This window comes from Carassius gibelio, chromosome A25 (genome assembly GCF_023724105.1).
Source record: "Carassius gibelio isolate Cgi1373 ecotype wild population from Czech Republic chromosome A25, carGib1.2-hapl.c, whole genome shotgun sequence".
Lineage (NCBI taxonomy): Eukaryota > Metazoa > Chordata > Actinopteri > Cypriniformes > Cyprinidae > Carassius > Carassius gibelio.
In genome coordinates this window covers 9,821,482-9,844,831 of record NC_068395.1, presented here as the reverse complement: position 1 = coordinate 9,844,831, position 23,350 = coordinate 9,821,482, and the positions used below count along the sequence as shown (strand labels likewise).

The 23,350-nt window shown below is 40.2% G+C and overlaps 1 protein-coding gene across 3 annotated transcripts; it reads left to right on the top strand.

Moving 5' to 3' along the window:
* The first annotated feature begins 1,949 nt into the window (after positions 1-1,949).
* Positions 1,950-17,112, top strand: LOC127947248 (uncharacterized). Of its 3 annotated transcripts, XM_052544237.1 has the most exons (4): positions 1,950-5,752; positions 6,182-7,671; positions 7,815-15,672; positions 16,703-17,112. In XM_052544237.1, exon 1 carries the CDS (start codon positions 2,161-2,163, stop codon positions 3,136-3,138), a length of 978 nt encoding a protein of 325 aa, XP_052400197.1. In that variant the 5' UTR covers positions 1,950-2,160; the 3' UTR covers positions 3,139-5,752; positions 6,182-7,671; positions 7,815-15,672; positions 16,703-17,112. The 3 variants fall into 3 exon arrangements, with proteins under 3 accessions (XP_052400197.1, XP_052400196.1, XP_052400198.1); XM_052544236.1 differs by having other exon boundaries at positions 6,182-15,672; XM_052544238.1 differs by having other exon boundaries at positions 6,182-15,672; positions 16,689-17,112.
* The last annotated feature ends 6,238 nt before the right edge of the window (positions 17,113-23,350 follow it).

Below are 23,350 nucleotides of genomic sequence, written 5' to 3'. Positions count from 1 at the left end.
AGCCCAATGTAGGAGATGGAAGGATATAAAACTGGAGCGACGACCGTGAAGGACGAGAGAGGACCAGGCCTGGGCAATATTTTATGTTTGCTTTTTATTTTGTGTGCACCAGTCGTCCGTGAGGGGCTGGTGCACTGTTTTGTGTTTATTTTTGTCATTAAAGTTTCATTTTGATTTGATTTAAAAACATAAACAATTGAATTATTCCAAACCTTTGATGAGTAGTGTATATACCAAAATCATAATGCTTCTCTAACTCATGTTTTAATAAATTGCAAACATTTTGCTTGCACACATTATTGATAATGATTTTTCATGATTTTTTATATTGACAATGATTATATTGATATTATTATTGACTTGGGAAGTCAATATTATTATTTATAAGTATTATTTTGATTATTTAATATTACAGGAGTTACAGATGATATGATGTCGCAATTTGACTGGATGACTGACTTGGATGACTTAGATGTCTCCTGATTACATGTAGTCACATGGTCCCTGACATAAAATGCAACATATATTTTGTTGTTCAAAAACGATGTTTCTGTACATCTATGTGTCTCCTTTAGAAAGATCAAGGGAGGCGCTCAAAAACTTTACTGGCCCCAACAAAATCCAAGATGTCTTGGACTGTGCACAGATCACACTGTTGACTGAGACTATGAACCATCTTCAAAACATCAACTCTATTGTCGTAAATGCAATGCAGTTATCAAGCAAGATAAATGACAATCATCCTTGTCAAATTTACTAAGCAACGCGTCAGTGTTTGATGAAAAAAAGATAAAATCAATGCATTTTCTTAGTAATGTAATTCAATATTTCAGACTATATTTATGTAAAAATTGTTGTTTACCACCTTTCATTTTCTGTCTGATCTAAACATGTCCCATTATAAGATTTCTTACAAAGTTAGTCACTTACTGATTTTTTATCTGTTGGTATTTGATAGAATCAAAGATGCCATTTGTCTGAACAAGACGTCCAGGACCTCCAGCAAAAATATAGGCCCACAACATAAAAAAAATACAGCAGTATATTTCATTGTACACATGGGGTACTTGTTATCCCTGTGTTCACCAAAAAAAAGCTAAAAAGCTAATTGTTTAGTTTCATCTGACCATAGAAGGCAGTCCCATTTGAAGTTCCAGTCACTTATAACTGAATATGCTTTAGTTTGTTTTTGGATGAGCTAGGAGAATTTCGGTAGCACTTTATTTTACAGTCCTGTTCCTCGTGTACATACTATGTACTTATAGTAATTACAATAACTATGTAATAACTAGGTACTAACCCTGAACTTACCCCTAAACCTAACTATACCCAATGTAGTTACCTTGTATTACCAGAACTTTCTTAGATAAATACACTGTAAGTACACTATAAGTACATGTACATGTACTGTAAAATAAAGTGCAACCAGAATTTTTCTTGAAACCCTCCCAAACAACATGTGGTGATGTAAGTACTGTTTGACCATTTTTTAAAGGTTTTCTGACCCTGACACTCAACTATTTTCTCCAGCTTTCGTCTTTTGAGAGTCTTTAGACACTCAACTCTCCTCCTCACCGTTGTAAGAATAAATTGTATATTGTTGCCTTCGAGATCACAAATATTATTTTGGTTCAGGTTGGGTTATCTGAGCAGAGAAGAGCAGGTACCCGGGAACAAAGAATGAGTCACACAAGTGGTGCAGGTCATTCTAAGCTCAACTTTATTGTACAAGGGGTGTTACTTTTATAGGGAAATGAAGCAATGGAATGTCTGGCAAATATTTCGATGATCAAGCATAACACACTGCATTGGGTAATACCATGAATCTAGAGTAAAGTTAAAATAAATACATCATACTTTTCATCACACAATGTCCTTTATCACAAGATGTTCACGTACACGAGCAGAACACAGTTACTGGTTTAAGATCATTAATGGGGCTATTTAATTTTAATCGGGTTATATTCCTGATTTTTCTGATTTGGCTGAACCTCTAACCGAGGCTCTTAAGGGAGGCCTTCCGGGTGCTTCCCCTCTAAAGTGGACAGCAGACATGGCTGAGTCTTTCACTCTTCTCAAATCCGCACTAGCCTCTCTCCTGTTAAATGACCAAAACCGCTCCACATTTGGACACATGTAGGCCCGAATGCTTACAACTGCATGCTGGGACAGCATAAAGGTGACAAAAGTTTTGGAAATGTTGGATATTATTCAATTGTGATTCCCTCTTCTATGAAAGGACAGATGCCGTGCTTGATGGCGTTGGACTGTGCAGAGTGGGCACTGAAGGTCACCGAGCACATCGTCGGCTACAACCAGACTATTTTACATACCCCACATTGCTTTTTACGTTTGCTATCTGAAACAAAGGTGAAATCGATCTCCAATCAGCGACCTGCTAAGTGGGAAACTGCTCTAATGAGTCCTCAGCTTACTGTCGTTGCAGATATCCGGACGAACCCTGCCTCCCTGATGGAGAACGAAGGGAGTGCACATGACTGTGCTGCGGTGGTTATTTGTGACAGAGGACATTTCGTCAGAAATGAGACATCTGTATGTCATGGACATGTTCGTGGATGGCAGCAGCTTTATGAGGGGGAAACACGCTACACAGGTTGGGCGGTAGTAGAGGGGAGGACGGGCGAAGTCTTGGCTGAAGGGTCGCTACGGGGAGGAAGTGCTCAGATCGCTGAACTGCATGCTTTGAAAGCTGCTTTAAATTTTACACTTAAATTAACTGCAAGCGAAAATAGCTCCATTTATGTGAATATTTTTACTGACAATGCCTACAGTTATCATGTAGTGCGGAGTTATGGCCCTGTCTGGAAACGTCGCGGTTATCTGACCACCGCCGGTACGCCAATAAGTCATCAAACCATTATTAAAGAAATTCTTGAAACATGCGAGAAAATTTCACCTAACAGTGCAGCGGTTTGCAAGGTTACAGGTCACAGTACTTTCAATGATTGGTGGGCAAAAGGAAACTCGCTAGCTGATAAGGCTGTGAGAGAGGCGGCCAGGGGTGCATCACTTGGAGAGGTAACTGCAATTTTCCCTGTTCATCCAAATTGTGCAGGATCAGAAACTCTATCTAAACTGTACACAAATGAAGATAATGAAATATGTCAAACAGGTTAGGAGCTATTTTAAATGAAGAAGGAATTTATGCTCTAAATGAAAAGGGTGTTCCGCCTAGCGGATATTAATTGATCTATACCACAGGATTGCACACCAAGGGGTTCATAAAACTAATACTATGTTATAACAAACATGGTTTTGACCAGAGGTGTTACAAACTGTGAGGGATAGACTGTCCAGATATATCCATCATTTACAAACAAAGCCACGATTATGAAGAGGTATGATATCAATTAGCCACAGTCCTCGCCTGCGAGGACCTTTTACACATTGACAGGTAGATTTTATTTTTGTACCCTCTGATCATGGGTACACATTATGTGCATTTAAGGATGCCCATTCAGTGCCCTCAGCATCCAAAATGCTGGAGACTTAAAGACTGCTGCATTTAATTTAACGGCTAAAATCCTGTACAAGTAAGGGTTCAGAAAATAGGGGATTTAGGTCTTCCAGGTATGAAGGTCCTTACTCAGTGTTGCTGACTACTCCAACTTCTCTCTACTCATTGAAATCGAGCCAGGCTTGACTCGATGGAAGCATCTTGCACAAGTGAAGCCCCGGTTGCAGCTTGCTTATACTAACAATATCTCTCAATGCACAATAGATTTTCTTTTTATAGATTAAGGGTACCCTTTCTAAAATTAAGGTTGTAATCAATGTTTGTTTCCAACCTCTGTGAGGTGACTGAGGGTCTGACTTATGTCAGGAGTGTAACCGTGATTATTCACTTGCTTCCAGAGAATCAAAATTAACCAAAATTCACCATATCTGTTCCTTAGGTTTGTTAATGATACCGTTTTCACTGTGAATTTGTCCAACAGGTGTAAACTCTATCAGACGGATTGCTGCTAAGGACGAACAATGATTAATGATTAATTGTTTACTTCTCTCCAGGTTTCCAATGCTGAGTTCCCCTGGATCTGATGTATTTATTTGTTTATGAAATGATGAAATGAAACTGAAAACCATGATGTTTACATGTAACAATTGTAATTAATGTGTTTTATCTTTCTTGTTGTGTCCTTGTTGTGTGTGTGTGTCAAAATGTTATATGTTTGTCGCTTCGCTTTGGCATTATATGTGTGTGTGTGTTTGTGTGTGTGTTTGTGTTTGTGTTCTTTTTGTTTCCACATATTTCTGTTCCTACTACTCTAAAACTTAACAGGTATGAGTGCATGCTGATACGGACCTATCCTGCGTACATTTACCACACGACTGGTTCTAAGGGTGACCCTTTGGTGTGACTTCTGCAACAGTGCAGCTCATGGACGATTCGGGAGAGGTTGCTGTGCTCGTAGCTGGACATCAGTGTTTGATCCCAAGAACTGGACGTCATCACATCGCACGCTAACTCTACATCATCTGAGAGACTTGTGCTTTAATCTACCAGCTTATATATAGATTTACAAATCCCTACATCAAGATGCCTCACAAGATTATTGATCAAAAAGATTCTTTTACTCCTATTGCTATCAGCAGTGATGAAGAAATGTATGAATTAGAGGTGAAGGGTAAGGAAAGATACGAGATGTTGAAAAAGATCAACGAAAGTTTGGAAATTTGCGACATGATACCCCAATCTGATAAGGACAAATATCTTAAGAAATTACCCATTAAGAAGAGAAAGTACGATGATAAGTTTAGAGATGGAAAGAAGGGTATGCTGTAGTAAGTCCTCGACCCAGCAAAAGTCCAGGTGAGGTCAGGGGTCGGATGCTTTTAGTGCTCCTCGTCTGATCAGCTTGGTGAAGAATTCCTGTCAACTTTAACGTGGCTGGGGTTAAAGAGGTATCTACAGTCTATCTGAAAAGATTTATTCACTTTTTCTATATCTCCTTTATGCTTACACGGTTAAGTGCTTATCTGAAATGTTTCATTTACTCATTTTTCTGCATATGTATTTGTTTCTTTTGAATATTATGTATTTTATTTTTAGGGGAAAGAAATTTGGTTGCGAGTCTTTTGTTAAGACTCGAGTGGGGGACTGGTGTAACCAAAATTTTGACTTCTGTCATGTGTACATTTGCTACGTGCTTAAAAGTACAGGACAGTCTGTTCTGATGGCCTCAGCTGAACTTAAGACTTTAGAAGACTTCTGTATTAATATAGAAATAGAAAAACAAAAAGATGTAGATTTCCATCTAGTCTCACAGAACGTATATGTTTTGCGCTTATGACGCTGTTTGTCTGAGTTTTGGCTTCACAAGTCTGTATTTTGAGTTATTTTTGATCCTTGTGGGTTTTTGATAAGGGAGACAATACAGCCAATCTCCCGAGGTCTTTGCAACCCTGCATATAGCTGAGCAACACCCAAAGGCAGCAGCTATCTGTTGATCTTCTAAAATGTGGAAGTGAAACTGGACTGCAAGACTCATCTGGTATCTTTATATGGACCAGAGGCATATGACCAATGTCTTTCTATCTATTTGAGACATGACTTCATTTCTGGATCACGAGACTCTTTGCTTGAAGGGACTACATAAAGAGGTGCAAACCCCTCCTTCCTCAGCACAGACTGAGTTCAGCCTAGACCCTTCTAGCTGGACTTAGCCTTTTCTCACCTTCTTCTTTATCTTGATTCCGGGCTCACTTGAATACTTCGAACTTCTCTCAGGTTTATTCATCTCAGATATGATTATTATTATATTATTTGTTATTATATGAATATTATTATAACTTTTGACTTTTGATATACAAGTATTGTTGTATACTTTGTATTATTATTTGTAACATCTTGATTACTTTTGAATATTATAATGCATTTTGTATTAATCTTAATTGGGCAACATCCATCATATATTGATTGATTTTAAAACTATATTGATTTTGGGATTTGTATTTTCTATATTTGAAGCTGATTTATTACTTACTAATCTGTTTGTAAGTTATGAGTTGTATTCTCATTTCCTTTATTCTTTGAATAAATTTGCATACTAAAATACCAACCCACCGTCTGACATGGATTGAAAGTAAATTTTTTGCATCACTTGGTTTGGACATTTTTTTTTCCCCTTTGGCTCACGTACCCTCTCTGTTTCCCCAGGTGGCGCTCCTCCCCCGTAAATAGAAGAACTGCTGAAGCACCTCCAGCAGCAAATTATGGAGCACATGGCCTTCCGGCAAGGGGAAACCGAACGTGAGTTCGCGGCACTCCGCATTGCCACTGCCCAGCAAACTCTACTACCTCACCCCCATGTCCAGGCGACGCAGTTGCTGCCGAAAATGTCGGCGTATGATGACGCAGCACTGTATCTCCAGATATTCGAAACCGTTGCTGCGCGGGAGGCTTTGCCCAAGGAGGAGTGGGCATGGATTGGGGCACCGATCTTAACGGGAGAGGCGCAACGGGCCTACTTTGCACTGACACCGGAGCGAGATGCTTCCTATGAGGAGTAGAGGAAGGAGATCCTGGGACGAGTAGTGCCCACCGAAGTACCCCGCTATCCTGGACGACCTTGTCTGGCAGGCTACGCCATGCACACGGAAAACAAGCCGCGGGTGGAAGTGAAAATAAATGGCCGCCGGTTCCTTGTCCTTCTGGACTCCGGCAGCGTGATTAGCCTGGTCAAAACATCTGTCCTGCCCCCGCGAGCTGAAACCAAGGTGAAGCTGCCCATCACCTGTATGCACGGTGACACCCGAGAAGTATCGGTGCAACAGGTCCAGCAGCGAAACTACAACCAGGCGGCCCAACCACGGGATTTCCAGCGAGGAGACCATGTACTGGTTCTGGTCCCTATGGCTGCCTGCAAATCTTGGCCACCTGGCAGGGGCTGTACAGGTTGGGACGCGGTCGGACCTGGCCCCAGCTCTTGAACACCACGTCCGCAACCCCACTTGGGGACATCATCCGGGAGCAGCCTTATCGTGTCCTGGAGGCTCGGCGACAAGCCATCGAGGAAGAGGTACAGGAGATGATGAAGTAAAGGGTAATCGAACCATCAAGCAGCCCATGGTCCAGCCCCATCATCATGGTTCCAAAGCCCGACGGCACCTTCCACTTCTGTAACGACTTCCGCCGCCTTAATTAAGTCTCCGAGTTCGACAGCTACCCGATTCCCCTGGGCCAACGAGTTGGTGGACCGCTTGGGAAGGGCCCGGTTTATTTTGACCCTCGACCTCGCCAAGGGCTACTGGCAGGTCCCCTTAACGGAACAGGCCAAACCGAAGACGGCCTTCTCAACCCCAAGTGGCCATTGGCAGTACCGGGTCCTTCCCTTCGGCCTACATGGGGCCCCAGCCACCTTCCAGCGACTGATGGACGTGCTCCTGCGGCCACACCAAGCATACACGGCTGACTACCTCAATGATGTCATCATCCACTTGGAGACTTGGGAAGACCATCTGGAGCGGCTGCGCAAGGTACTGTTGAAACTATGCCGGGCTGACCTGATCGCCAACCCCCGGAAGTGTCACCTGGCCCTCGCCGAAGTGAAGTACCTGGGTTACCAGGTGGGTCGAGGCCTGATAAGACTGCAAGAGAAGAAGGTGGCAGATATGCTCTCCGCACTGCGGCCTGCCTCCAAGACTCAGGTACGGGCCTTTTTGGTGTTGGTGGGTTACTACCTCTGCTATATCCCTAACTTTTCCTCCTTAGCTCCTCCCCTGACAGACCTGAACAGGAAGGGGCAACTGGAGAAGATCCCTTGGACAGATCATTTTCCTTTCTACCACAGGGATCAAGATCTGAAGAACCTGGAGATACAGATGATAACAGAGAACGCAGAGGCTCAGATGAAGATATCTGCCCTGGAGCTGGGGGTACAATGACAGCCATGGTGTTAAGTCGTCTACTTCTTTGCCTCGCCACAATATAATGATCCTTAATGGAGCTTAATGATCCTTTATGGAACAATAAACTATGCAAAAGGTTTCAAGTCATCAGATCATTTTCCTTTCTACCACAGGGATCAAGATCTGAAGAACCTGGAAATACAGATGATAACAGAGAACGCAGTGGCTCAGATCAAGATATCTGCCCTGGAGCTGGGGATACAATGACAGCCATGGCGTTAAAAGTTTCTCACAGCAGAACAGATTCATCCGAAGAGGTTTCAGTATCACACGTCTTTGTGCCTCTTACCTCAATTTTTGGACATAAAGGACAGGGAGTGGTCAGTGAATGCAGTCCTGAGGACTTAGTGTCACTGAAGGCAATGTTAGAAGGTATTTCCTCATGCTAATATTGAGTAAAGGCCAAAAATGTATCATACTGTTGGGGAATGTACAGTTAAAACCCAAGGACCAGATATGATGAATGAAGACCAGGAGTCAGAGATGTGTTCAATTAAGGAAAGATTTACTGAAGAACATGGTTTGCAGTTTCATAAGCAGAAGTCAGCTTCAGTACTCTCGATTGAGTTCGTAGGCCGCTCTGAATACAATTCAAAATCAACAACAATTATACCCTGACAGAGGAGACTTATTGCATCAATGCATAAGTCAACAAAATTCTGATTGGTTTCTAAACCTAGATAAACTTAGACAGTTTACATATATGGACGTAAATGATTCAAACATATCTTCCGACAACTATTTTGGTGATAAGTGATCCGAGGTCAGACACAATACATTTTTCCAGAGACATATATCTGATATGCTGGACATCGGCAGTTGAACATTTGTCCTGGGACTGTCTGAGCTTCTCCCTGTACAGAGAGATACTAACACACATACACAGAGAACTTATCAGAACTTCAAGGCTGCCTGGCCCTAGCTAGAATTTTATCAGTATGGTTCATTACACACACACTATGAAGTCATCATCTTAGAGAGTAGAAGTACAGCATAAAGCAGGATTCTTTAATATCTCATAAGCACACAAAAGGTTACACATTTCACTCTTGCCATAACTTGATTAATAGTCAAACAAAAAATAATGTAATAATATAATTAATATCAATATGTAGGATATAGCAACTCTGCATCCACTCCTTCAGTCCCCCGTTTTAGACCAATGTCTTTTCCTCAGGGTGTGATCCCCTGGCATAGTTGCATCAAGTTGTGGACACTTGTCACAACAAGCCATCAAGGAATGCGTTTGCTGGTGATCAGGTCTGAAGGAGCTCACATTTTTGAGGCAGATTGCTGTACTTACCTACAATTCCCCTTTTAATGATGCTCTAGGCCTATCAAGCATCTGCTCAACTCCACTGCTATCTCACATATCACACCTCCCTTCTGGGCAGGTGCCCAGTGGTGGTGACCAGTGCCCGGTTGCATGAAACTCCTTAAGCTAAGAAATCCCTTAGATATAAGGTTAAGGGTACCCTTAGTGAAACTTGGGTTGCATGAAAAAACCCTAAGGGTTTCCTTAAGGAACTTGAGGCTGTTATTAAGTTTTTCCCCTTAATTATCTAAGTGTTCCCTTAAGCGTTGCTACAAAGTCCTTAGTGACCATTTCACCTTAATAAATTTAAGGGACCAAAACAGCTCCCTTAAGTCAACTTAAACACAAAATACGATGGCTGATTTAGTGTTGTAACGGATATGCAGATCATCGATTCATGTGTTTAATTCAGATTTTCCAAATGAAACCCTTTTTGCACTAAATGCCTGGGCCTGGCGCCAGCCTGGCTGGACTTAAATTATTTACGATACCCATGCGAGCTTCAAAGGAGACCTGAAAACCCCCCCAAATTCCTCAAACACACTGGAGACAAAGGAAACCTTTCGTAAAGTTCCTTACTTTTGTAAGTCCTTATTAATATGTATTTTTAATGTTTGTGTATTGCATAAAAATGGTTAATCCTGGGTAAATGGTTATAAAGTGCTGACTTATAAGTGGAAATGTTCTCCTCAGCCTAACTCTTTCTCAAATAGTCATGTGTATGTAACCCCCACCTTTGCAGGTCGTAAAACTTTACGACCACCCTGGACAACAGGAGAGGAGAGAAGCCAAATCACTGGTTTCTTCTCCCCAATGCATTCTATGGAATGTATTCATTACCTTTTTGTTTTTATGTTTTATAAATGTATTACGTATTCCTTTTTGGTACATTAGATGTTTCCCATATAAATTGGGACTATCGGGGTTTTAGCAGTGTGTGTTAATCTTTAATGTGTGTAATTCTGCATTTAAAGGTACCTTCGTGTTTCTATCTGTTGTACTGTTTGGTGTTCTTCGAATCGTCATGTTGTGACCGACCCATTTATCTAGAGCAAAGTAATGAAAAATGTATTTTAATCTGGAATTACGAACTTGCTAGAATAATCCCTGGAAATTGGACAAGCCCTAGATCACCAGGGGGTTGTCTCCACAGAGACAAAGGAACTTTTCCCTCCGCTTCAGATCGCGGACGTTCATTGGCTGTTCCCTCGAAAAAGGGGCGTGAACCATTTCAAGCTATAAGAATCGACCGAACAAGGTCCGCCCTCTCTTCCTCTCTTCTTCTCGTTCTTGGTCCTCGGACACGCTGCTCTCCTGTGCGACCCTCTGCGCGGCCTCATTTCAGCCCCCCCCTCAGCACGGGGGCTGAGAGAAAAAGCCATTTTAATGGCTCCTTTGGAAGCTTTCGTTTTTGTTGTTTCTTTTCTTTACTAAGTTTATTCGACTATTCGCCTCTCCACACAAGGAAGAAGAATTCTGGAACATTGTTTGTTGAACCTTTCAAATACCGCGCGAGGACAGAACAAAGGACCACGTGCTCCACGCTCACGCCAAGATCCAGCGCAGCGTGCACGCGCGTCACATGGCCTCCGGCACACGCCCGCTGTTTTCAAAAGGACAAGCGCGCAAAGCTCACACGCGCGACGCCGATCTCACGCCACGCACACTGGGCCATGCAAGTATCTTTCTCTATGGAGATTTAAATGCTGCTTTAAAGTGTTGCTATGATCAGATTGTTGTTGGCTTCCAAAAGTTACTGACTGTGATTTCCATACCTGAGCTCCTTATGCGATCTCATTCTATTTTCTCTCTCTCGCTCTCTCTCTCTCGCTTTCTCTCTCTCTCTCTCTCTCTCTCTCTCTCTCTCTCTTTTATTTGGATTCCATTATGTCTTGTATAAAGCTTACTGTTTGTAGTGTCGTACGCATATTTACTCTGTGTGATGTGTAGTTTGATGTATTACTAGTTGATTTGTTAAAAACCCATATACTGACAATTGGCTTGGACTCCACCCCACTTACATTACGAGTCACTGAGATGTCTGATCTTTAGCTACAAGCTTTAAATTTAGAAACTAAATTTATCATAAGGATAGGATAATGTTTTCATGGCCAGAGAATATTTTTCCTTGAATTATAAGGCGTGATAACTTTATTGAAAATTGATAGGTCAACAGTGGTTTGCTGGACAAACCACTCTTTGATTTGCAGTAATTTACAGTAAGAGATATCACAATAATTGGTATGAAGAATGGAATATTGACATATTAATGAGTAAGTTACAGTGCCCTGTGATTATTTATTGGTATAGGCAATTGAGCTATTTTTCATAATCAATCAAATTTAATGTAACTGTCATCTGAGATATAAATTAATCATATTCCTGATTAATTAATCAAATTCCCTATATATCATTTGAGTTAATTATTCTGTAAGACTCATTGTTGTTACAGTGTTAATTGAAGAGGAGGATATACCAAGGCGTGTATTTAATGATCGTAATAATCCCTTGGAGACGATGAATGGTTGATGAAAGGATGAAAATATTATTATTATTATTATTATAACCACTTGCGAAAACAATAATTGCCTTTTCGTCCTCTTTCCAGTTTGGTTTATGTTTTTTTTTTCTGTTATGTTTGTACTCTCCATATCAAAAATATATTAGTACAATTGTGATTTTAGTAAGGGTTTGGCTTTGTGGTTCGTTATGTTCTGTTTACTGTTAGAGGTAGTAACTATAGCAACCGTGGCGATCTTTGCCGTATGTTGTCAGAAACTACTGTGAAACGCTTAGTATAAATAGGTAAGGGTGACAGTTAAGAGGTTTCTTGCAACACTCTTAATGAAATCCCTTACCTCAGGGATTTTTTCTCCCTCAGGGAAACCTCACTTAAGGAATTTCATGCAACCGGGCACAGGGTTCTAAATTAACACCCGCCAACCCAGTTTGGCTGGTGATGCATGACATGAGGCTCTGTTCTCGGTCATCCCCCTGGCAGCACTTCCTACATTTCCCATGAACACTGTGCTGTAATGCTACGTGATGACGTTTCATATGCCCATTGGCTGCACGCAGTTTGCAGTGAAACCAGCGCGAAAAAAACATGGAAAGGAATAGGAGCGTCCATCAGAAAACACAAGGAAGAAAAACGAATGGAGCCAGAGAATGGAGCATAGACTGAAAGAGGAGGGAGTTAGCTATTAAAGAAAAAAATTAAGATTAAACTAAATGCGGCGGTGATTGGGACAGATTTCTGGGGGCGAAAAGAGGAACGAAGCAGGGGATGAGGATATTACGGAGCCCTGCACGTCACCTGTAGGAGAAAAAAAATCAATCCGTGACGACGGTTTTGCAATCCGTCCCCTCAGTTTATAAACCGTACTCACGAAATCATAAACTGTTCCCTCGGTTTAACAAATCGTACCCACGGATTAACAAACCGTGCCGACGAATTCCCAATCCGTGCGCTCAGATTTTGTAAACCCTACCCTCGGTTTTTGAATCCGTACCCACGAATTCATATTAATCCGTGCGCACGCTTTCGCAATCCGTTCCCTCGGATTTGTAAACTGACGCGCATTTGTAGCTCCGCCCCCACCGGCAGATTCATTTCTGTTTATTAAACATTATTTTTCATAGTATCCAATGAGTCTTTGAGAGTTTATTTTACATTAATCACCAATAGGATAAGACACAGCCGCCTGTGTTTTATGGCCAAAAAAATAAACGCTAAAAAGAAGAAGAAAATAAGGGTAAAAACAAAACAAATAATATTCCGGTTATGTTTTCATTCCTTTTCTCTCTAACTTAATGCAATGTTATTTTTGGCCTCATTATTTAATAATAACATTAACAGTGAAACTTGCATCTAACTCAGGCAGGTGGGGTGGATGGAGCTTAGTATAATAAAATCACAAAAATAAGTCTTCATGCATATTAAGAAAGAATTGTACACAAGCATTTACAAAACTGTCAAAGTTTATTTAAAAATAAAGCAATTCATGAATTATTTTCTTGTACTCATTTATTTAGCCTACAAATTAAAATTATAAAAATAACTTTATTTTTATCAATAATATATATTATTATACAGGTTATGCATAAGAATCTTTTATCCAAAACAATTTACAACCGAGGAAAAAATTACTCCAGAGTTAGTCACAATGGCAGGTTTATTGTACAATAATAATCAAGTGCTATTATAAGATTATTCTTTTATTATTATTAAACCTATTCCACATAATAATATTCAATAAAACTGTGTGTTAACTGGAGCTTGCTGCATGAATCCGTGAGTACGGTTTACAGATCCGTGGGAACGGATTGCGAAAGCATGCGCATGGATTATGAATTTGTGGGTACGGATTCAAAAACCGAGTGTACGGTTTACAAAATCTGTGCGCACGGATTGGAAATTCGTGGGCACGATTTGTTAAACCCAGGGAACAGTTTATAAATTTGTGAGTACGGTTTATAAACTGAGGGGATGGATTGCAAAACCGTCGCCACGGATTGATTTTTTTTTCTCCTACAGGAGACGTGCGGGGCTCTATGATATCGACAGAGAAACAAAGAAAATAAAATGTAATACCAAATGGCTGACGGGTCATGAATGGCTTGTGTTTGATCACAAGAATGTCGTAATGCTTTGTCAGGATTGCCGCATGTAAGTTACGCGAAAGAAAAAAAACAAAACAAGCAATTTCGTGGTGGGAACTAATAATTTTAAATTTGAGTAAGTGTATATTTTGTTGTATGCATTGTACTTTATATGTGTTTTTCTTGCCAACAATGTTAATAAAATGGTCAAATTCATTCAGTGGCACTCATCATTTGTTATTTTTACCGAAAAAAAAAATGGCTAGTGGAAATTCTGATTGGCTGGTAACTTTAGAAAGTTACCAGCCACATTGGCTGGTGATCAAAAAAGTTAATTTAGAACCCTGGTGGTGACCCCCTTCCTGAGGTTGTCCCCTACTAGCCAAAAGAGTATCTTACCTGTCATTGAGAAATTACCTCATGCACAATGGTAACTGCTCTTTCCCGTTGCAACATCCTCAACAGTTTTCTTCCAGAATCCAGTATTTCCTGCAGCTTAGGAAAGGTGCACTCAAGAACCATGAGAGCAACTGATACCACCTACTTGTGTTAAAACATTGAAACAGGTTAATCAAACTAATATTTAATCACTACAATCAGTTGGATATCTTCAAACTATCATGCTGAATTTATTCAGTGAATTTATATTTCACACCAATTCATTCAGTGTATTTTTCTGTTGCCTCTGTAGCTGCAGCCATCAATATTAATAGAACACAAAAGTCCCTAGATATACAAGCTCAATATTTTACTTGTTTTTGTGTTCCAAAATGTGTCAGAGTTCAAAAACACAGCGCAAGTATAGGATTTACACTCTAGGCTCTCTGGAGTATTAGCATTAGCATCTGCTGTAAAGGTGGCGCAGTAGTTTGAAACTAAAATAAATTGAAACTGTTGACCTCATAGACAGTAAAAGAAATGGACACAGCGACCCCATTGGAACTCAATTGAGACAAATGAAGCCCAGTTTTAGCGTTTTTTAGCACTTCCGTTTCTGACGCGCAGACTCAAATGAAGCTTGACGACGTCAGCAACCTGTCTGACAGATGTAAATCTTCTAAGTAGCTGTGCGTGCAAACTGCCATCGTTAATCTTGCAGAGACGGCGAGCTTGAGCGGGGAGTTCTTTGGCGTGAGTGAGCAGGAGTAAGTATTCTGATTAATTATTTTGTATAGTATTTTAAAATGTAACGCCAGTACGCCATATTAAGTCAATTGCCTGCGAGCTTCTCCTCCTGTCTGTACGGTAATGCGACAGAGAGTCGAGTGGTGATGACGCAATCGTTAGCCTATTTTTTACAAAAACTGTTTATACGGGGCCATAATGTAACATAGAAGGTAATGGAGCCCTTTATATATTGTCGTGTATCTTTAGAAATAAATAATGGACAAACAGAGCCTTTAAACGCCTCAGATGTAAAGTTATTCGCTGTCAAAGTGACGCCAAAATGAATGGGAGTCAATGGGAATGCTAACGCAAGTGAAGTTCTGCTAAAAGATGGCAGCCCCCACCTGACTTCAACTTCCGGTCGAGTTCCTTGCCCCTTGGTTGACCTGTGTATAGCTAGCTACCAGAATACGGTTTAAAAGCACAGCCGTTTGTAGGTGACTCTATTGCCCTCTTGTGTATCGGGGAAATATTTCTGCCAATGCAACTGAAGAACACACGTTTTGTAGGGAACGTATTAGCCATGCGTTCATGTGTATCTTTCAACTTGGTTTTTATGTTTTAGCTCCAGAAAGCAAAAGGTGAGCAGAAATGAGCTTGAGAAGGAGAGAGACCAAGCCTTACAGAAACTGCATGATCTTGAACCTCCCCAGCAGGTAGCCTATTGAACATATTTTTTATAGTTATTTTATTACATCAGTTTAAGCTAAATGAACAAATGTTTCCTCTGCAATTTGCTGAAATATTTATTTAAATAGATATGTCGTTTTTTTATATATATAGTTTTAGTTAACTACAGTAACCCTGCTCCTAACTCTTACTCAGTAGATCTGCATGAATCTTGGCTCAGAGAGGGGGTGGAAATGCTGGAATTTTCCCAGTGTCATAATTCACATTTGACAGGAGTGGGCATTAAAACGCACCTTAAAGAGAAGGCCGTAAATCAAGTTTTATTGACATTTGTAAAAAAAGTTTGGCCACATGCAGGAGGGGGGTGCAGAACAACTAACCAGCCTAAAGAACCACAGCAAGACATATGACATATGACGATGAAAAAAATTAAGTAAAAAATTATGGTAAAAACCTACACAAAACCTGCCCTACCATTGTTACAATTGTAACTTTGTTTCTAGCATAGTTAGCATAGTTAGTCTAGCATAATCATATGACTAAAATCTGTGATATCTAAGAAAGGGAACTTTACAAAACAAAACTCTTAGACTCTAACTGGAGTGTCCTGATCTCACATTTTGCTGGGATGAAGGGGCACATAAGCAGCTTTTAGTGTTGCAGGAGGGCGTCTGCAGAGATGTGATCAGAATCAGGGATAAAACACAACAGAAACCCTGTATTGAATGAAATGTCTAATGTTGTGTAGTTTTATTTAATTTTGTATCCTTACAGCACTTAGAGTAGAACTACAATGGGATAAACGGCTTTAGTGCTGTGGTGCAATATTATTAAAATCAGTGAACCTTATCTAATCTGTGGTGATAAAAAAAAAAAAAAAAACATTGAAATGTCACACACTTACTTCACAGATGTCAGCAGTGAGAGATGCAATGGAAAATATAAAAGACAAATTAAAATCAGGGACCAATTTGTTTGAGCAATTTTAGTTTCTCAGAATGCTAGCAGTCATCTATTGTGGTGTAATTGTGTTTCTTTTCAGTCTTGCTGGTCCAGCCAAAGTGATATCTCCTCAACCAAACTTACAACAGGACAAATTTCCCCTGGGCTGCTATGATGGAACATTCCTTGTGAGGCAGATTGATGTTTGTGACTCAGATTTGGAAGACACGGAAGGGTCCATTTGAGGAGGAGAGGGGAGCCAGCTTCTGGAGTGATCATTATCCACTGTGAAAATCCATACTGCACTGACTTAATAAACTTTAATAAATGCACCTTAATCACCATTTATTATGAATTATACAGTACGACTAAGATTTTAAAAATGAAACAAATTTTCATAAGCATGTTGCCAAATTTTCAGATATTATTTAAAGATGTTCATGTTCCAAAACAGTCAAAATGTCTTCTTACATAGAATACACAATGGCAGTATAATAAAGGTCATTAATATTTGATTGATTTGAGATCATGTCAACTTTCCATTTTGCACTTCTGGTTCAATAACAAGATGTTGCACAGTTTCTGCGTGACTCGTGCTACACAGTGAATCTATCCCTCTTCATTGGCTTCTAAACCAACAAGAATATGCCCAATGAAACCAAGTAGGTGCATATCTGCCAGAAAAAAAGAATGAAATGTTCAATAAAATATGCATTATAAAAAATAAAATCACCCAACCATTATGGACACATTAGTCTATTAAAAACATGTACATGATCCATATAATATTATTTGCTAAGGTTATTTCATCTTTCTCTATACTTAAATATCAAAACCAGTGTTAATACGTAGTTGTACAACAAATGTTACACCATAATTTCTTATGCGTTATCTATGGAGATAAATTCTTAGTAAATGACCTTATGGCTGTGGCCCCCCTTTACTGAGATTTGAGCAGGTCTGAAATGAAAGGGTTTCGGACTGCTGCCTGAAAGATTGAAGAGAGAGGGAGATTAAACTACAGTGTCATTAAAATAGGCTCATCTACTGTGGCTCTTGCCTCTCGTAAAACAAGCATTTAATCCCAAACATTAAAAGCAAACATTTAGGCTTAGTTTATGATGGATAAATCCTTTAGCTTTTACATAACAGTCATGTAAGCTAGAACTACCATATTCATATGGCAGATGTGCTGTCATGACAAATCTGTTCATTTACCTGATAGGAGGGATTTGTGGTGCAATATGCTTTCCTGCACTCTCAGGACATTAAACTGTTTTCTGGGAACTATTTTGCACTGTATCAGGACAATATGGCACCTCTTGACATTTTAAGCTTTGGGTAATGTTTTTGTGTGAAATTTGGTTAATTCAGAATTTAAAACTGGAAGAGGAAAGTAGTGTTTTATGAGAAGGACATCAAGTATGAAAGTGAATTATTTGCTTATGAAGTCTGCCCCCATTTGTTCAGTATGTTGGATATACAGTCTTGTTCAAAATAATAGCAGTACAATGTGACTAACCAGAATAATCAAGGTTTTTAGTATATTTTTTATTGCTACGTGGCAAACAAGTTACCAGTAGGTTCAGTAGATTCTCAGAAAACAAATGAGACCCAGCATTCATGATATGCACGCTCTTAAGGCTGTGCAATTGGGCAATTAGTTGAATTAGTTGAAAGGGGTGTGTTCAAAAAAATAGCAGTGTGGCATTCAATCACTGAGGTCATCAATTTTGTGAAGAAACAGGTGTGAATCAGGTGGCCCCTATTTAAAGATGAAGCCAGCACTTGTTGAACATGCATTTGAAAGCTGAGGAAAATGGGTCGTTCAAGACATTGTTCAGAAGAACAGCGTACTTTGATTAAAAAGTTGATTAGATAGGGGAAAACCTATAAAGAGGTGCAAAAAATGATAGGCTGTTCAGCTAAAATGATCTCCAATGCCTTAAAATGGAGAGCAAAACCAGAGAGACGTGGAAGAAAACGGAAGACAACCATCAAAATGGATAGAAGAATAACCAGAATGGCAAAGGCTCAGCCAATGATCACCTCCAGGATGATCAAAGACAGTCTGGAGTTACCTGTAAGTACTGTGACAGTTAGAAGACGTCTGTTTGAAGCTAATCTATTTTCAAGAATCCCCCGCAAAGTCCCTCTGTTAAAAAAAAGGCATGTGCAGAAGAGGTTACAATTTGCCAAAGAACACATCAACTGGCCTAAAGAGAAATGGAGGAACATTTTGTGGACTGATGAGAGTAAACTTGTTCTTTTTGGGTCCAAGGGCCACAGGCAGTTTGTGAGATGACCCCCAAACTCTGAATTCAAGCCACAGTACACAGTGAAGACAGTGAAGCATGGAGGTGCAAGCATCATGATATGGGCATGTTTCTCCTACTATGGTGTTGGGCCTATTTATCGCATACCAGGGATCATGGATCAGTTTGCATATGTTAAAATACTTGAAGAGGTCATGTTGCCCTATGCTGAAGAGGACATGCCCTTGAAATGGTTGTTTCAACAAGACAATGACCCAAAACACACTAGTAAACGGGCAAAGTCTCGGTTCCAAACCAACAAAATTAATGTTATGGAGTGGCCAGCCCAATCTCCAGACCTTAATCCAATTGAGAACTTGTGGGGTGATATCAAAAATGCTGTTTCTGAAGCAAAACCAAGAAATGTGAATGAATTGTGGAATGTTGTTAAAGAATCATGGAGTGGAATAACAGCTGAGAGGTGCCACAAGTTGGTTGACTCCATGCCACACAGATGTCAAGCAGTTTTAAAAAACTGTGGTCATACAACTAAATATTAGTTTAGTGATTCACAGGATTGCTAAATCCCAGAAAAAAAAATGTTTGTACAAAATAGTTTTGAGTTTGTACAGTCAAAGGTAGACACTGCTATTTTTTTGAACACACCCCTTTCAACTAATTGCCCAATTGCACAGCCTTAAGAGCGTGCATATCATGAATGCTGGGTCTCATTTGTTTTCTGAGAATCTACTGAACCTACTGGTAACTTGTTTGCCACGTAGCAATAAAAAATATACTAAAAACCTTGATTATTCTGGTTAGTCACATTGTACTGCTATTATTTTGAACAAGACTGTATGTTAATAAGGTAAAAATGGAATTTTTCATAACTTTTAGCCTTTCAGTTAGGCTCTCTGCATCCATCTTGTGTGATGGAAACATCACAATGCCTTCTTCAATCAGGCAAAAAATTAATGCAACCTCAATAAAATCATGAAACACAGATGTGCTCACCTAGTATTCTTTTTGGCCCCACTCAAACACAAAAATTGAACTTTGCCTATTAATGGCCCTCTCCCAAATTCCACACTCATTTCTAACAGTCCTCCTCCAAGTCCACATTTGGGTGATATGATTCACAAAAACTGCCAGGTAGAAGTCGACTGTGGAGTCTTCACCAGTATGGCCTTAGAGAAAGGGCACAATGATGGTATATACCAGCCCATGAGCTACCTTCTGAATAATACGATGAATTATTCCCCATTTGGAATAGAAAATGTCTCTGAGTCTGGGCAGGGGTAACCATTGGAGCTAAAATCTGTAGAATGGTGGCCCTCCAGGAGCCGGATCCAGCTCCAGTCCTGGGGACCAGTGTTTTGCAGACTTTATCAATCCCATTTCAACTCCCCGTTGTTATTTGCTAGTAGCTCTCAACACTTTGATGAACTTATTTGGGTGTTTGGTTAGGGTTAAAGCTCAGCTCTGGCCCTCCAGGTTTGGAGGTGATGAGCCCTGTTTTAGGGTCCAAAATTCTGCTCCCAATCCCCCTTTTGAGACGTCCACTGTTCTGGACTTCAGAGTGGTCATCATGATCTATAAACTTGTACAGCTATCAGTCCAACTGTTATTAGGTCAATGGTACCATTTGGGAGAGGGTGAGAACAGTGGATTGTAATCTCACCTGGAGTCTGGTTGGTAAGACTGTCTGCTTTCAGAATGAGAACCGTAAGCCAATGGACCACAGTCTGGTACTTCAACAAGATAAGGAGCTTACCGAAGACCTCATGATCTCTCTCGCATGTTGAATAAAATATGAGCCACTCTTGTTCTTTGAAAGACAACAGGATGTTTAGGTATTTCGGATGTCTGGGATGATGTTTTAGACAAGTCTAGTTTCACAACAAGAGCTATGAAGTGTCCTCTTTGGACTTGTCCACAACTTGCCTTAGTTCTCTAATGCAGCTGACAGGCCTGTCTGGTGTCCAGTCCAGACTACTGCAGCAAACTTCCAGCTCCTCAAATAGGGATGTCTTTGGATTATCCTGCTTGATGTCCAATCTGAGCATGCAACTCTTAAGCCCCTCCAGAGATCCAACATTGATCACCAAGTTCTTATTATAGAGTCCAGAGCTAAGGTTGTAATCTTGAGCAGATATATCCAGAGGTTCAGGGCAAAGTGGGGGCAGCCTGGCCTGGACAGTCACTTCTTCTAGACGATGGACTACGCCGGTTAAGCCCACTAAGGATACAGTGAGTGTGTTCTGTGTTGAAGAGAAGGTCAGGGTAAAGTGCAAGAAGGGATCTAAGGTCTTACTGGAAGAATTTGAACCATAGTTAGGAAATAAAGTTTCGCCCTGTATTAGACCTTGGGTTTGAAGTGGAGAAAGAGCACAGGGTGATCGAGGGTTGGGAATAGTGAGCCTTCTGTGTTCGCTAAATGAGTAGCTATCTCCAGCCACAGAGCAGTGCCGTTCCAGAACCTTCCGGGTCTTTGAGAGAAGACTAAGTCTTGGGAGAGAGGGAAGAGAGGAGCCGCCACTGGCCATGGTCTTGTATAAAGAAGAGGTTGGAGAACTGAGCCGTCTCATTGGGAAGCATGACTTGTTAACCTCAGAGACAGCAGTCAACTCTTCATCCGATGGTGTAGAGCTCTCAAAAGCAGATGGATAGACTTGAACCTCTCCTTCCAGCCCCTCGTACTGTAATTTGGTAATTGTGGTTCCAGATAAAAGGGCAGGACTCAAAGACACAATCACGTTATCCACAGAATCACGAGGAGGGGGTGTCCTCACAGTATTTTTGTCTTTGAGTGGTTTGTGTCTGGTCTTTAACCAACAAATGATGCATCCCAGTATAAGGGAAAAACACAGAAAGACCAAGCCCACACTCAGCAGAATCTGCAAGTGGACTGAAGAGACAGAGGAGGGTTAGAACAGCATTTTAATCCGTAGCTTTCATTTCAAATGTTGGAACAACTGATAAATTGTAGCCTAATCCGCAAACAAAGGAAACAATTTAATCCGCATAAAGTCAGCTTTCAGTAACAGAACAGTAAAGACCAGACAGACAGGTTATATCTACTATACCTTCAAGTTGCTTTGTGAAGAGCACCTGCAACAGCAGCCAGAGAAACAAGAGGACGATGATTCCCTCGATCATTCCCTTGCAGCCAAAGAGAAGAATGGACTGCCACACAGGTTGTGCAGAGTCCTCCTCCTCCTCAGCAGGCATGATGACCAAGGAACCCAACAGATCTCACTTCATCTTCACCTTATGAAATAACATCATGCATTTCCAAAGAGGTAGCTTCAGAAGTCACAGCAGGATCTCTCATCTGCATGCATCTCCAGAATTGAACAACTAAAGTGCACTGGTTTCTTTAAAATCTTTTACTGGACACGTGTCATTTTTAAGCTTGAAGTCAACTGATTTTGTTGAGTCTTTCTTTTGTCAAAATGCTTTAAGATGAACCCCAACCAATTTCCCAAGGCAAAGCAGCAAGAACAGCTGTATAATACCATCCATCAAGTTGTCGGAAGAATTTTCTATATAATTAAAATGCAAATCGTCATTCAGTCTAAACAAAATCCCATCGATTCTCCTCTTGTGGTCTTTTCTCCCCTACATCTGTCTTCTGGTTATATCCAGAGTATTAATCCTCTCCACTGACTCCCTTGGTGAGAGACTGATATGAGTTTAGAGGGTGGTCCGGCTCAGGACGGGGATGGGACACGCCAGAGATGGCGAGAAGAGACGGTATACTGATGATGGGTCAAGGGCAACTATACCATGTGTCCCACACTGTGCCTATTAAAAGGGCATCAACAGAACAATCCCATCCCACCACCCCCACAAAACAGCATCTGTCACATCCACTGCAAGTTCAGCACATAATCAAAATCTCTAGGCTGTTAATGTGAATTGCTATTTTAGGCAGATGCGTAAGTAAATATGCATGCATTTCATTATTATATGCACTTCCACTCATCAATCTCATCAGAGCCTTTAATAAGGATTATGAAAACAGATCTACAAAGTCAGATTCAGTTAGATTGAGGTGTGGACATAATCGTTTGAGTTCGGAAGTAAAATATAGATGTACTGCCTCCTGGTGTTTTAAGACATTAACTGCATATTTCCTTAAAATTTATTTCAAGTGGTTTATGTTTGTATCACAAAGATACTATATATATATATTTTTTTATTTTTTTCATTTTGTTTTTGTTAACTAGAATAAAACATGGTGTACATGGTGTTACATTTCAAGTCCCCCAAAAATAAAAATAAAATAAAAAGAAAATCTTTTATTTACATTTATATGTTTTATTTTAAACTATATTGGTTTGTAGATTTTATATATTACTAATTTATAACCAAAAAACTGGGCTAAATTACATTTACAGTTATATAAACAAATGACCGTGATGAAGGAAAGCAATTAACTTTACAGTTAAGCAAAAAAGAATCATATTTTACACACACACAAAAACACAATAAAAAGAAAAAG

What these genes read in the sequence shown, in the direction of transcription:
- LOC127947248 (XM_052544237.1), top strand. Translation starts at nt 2,161, where the DNA reads ATGCTGGGACAGCATAAAGGTGACAAAAGTTTTGGAAATGTTGGATAT.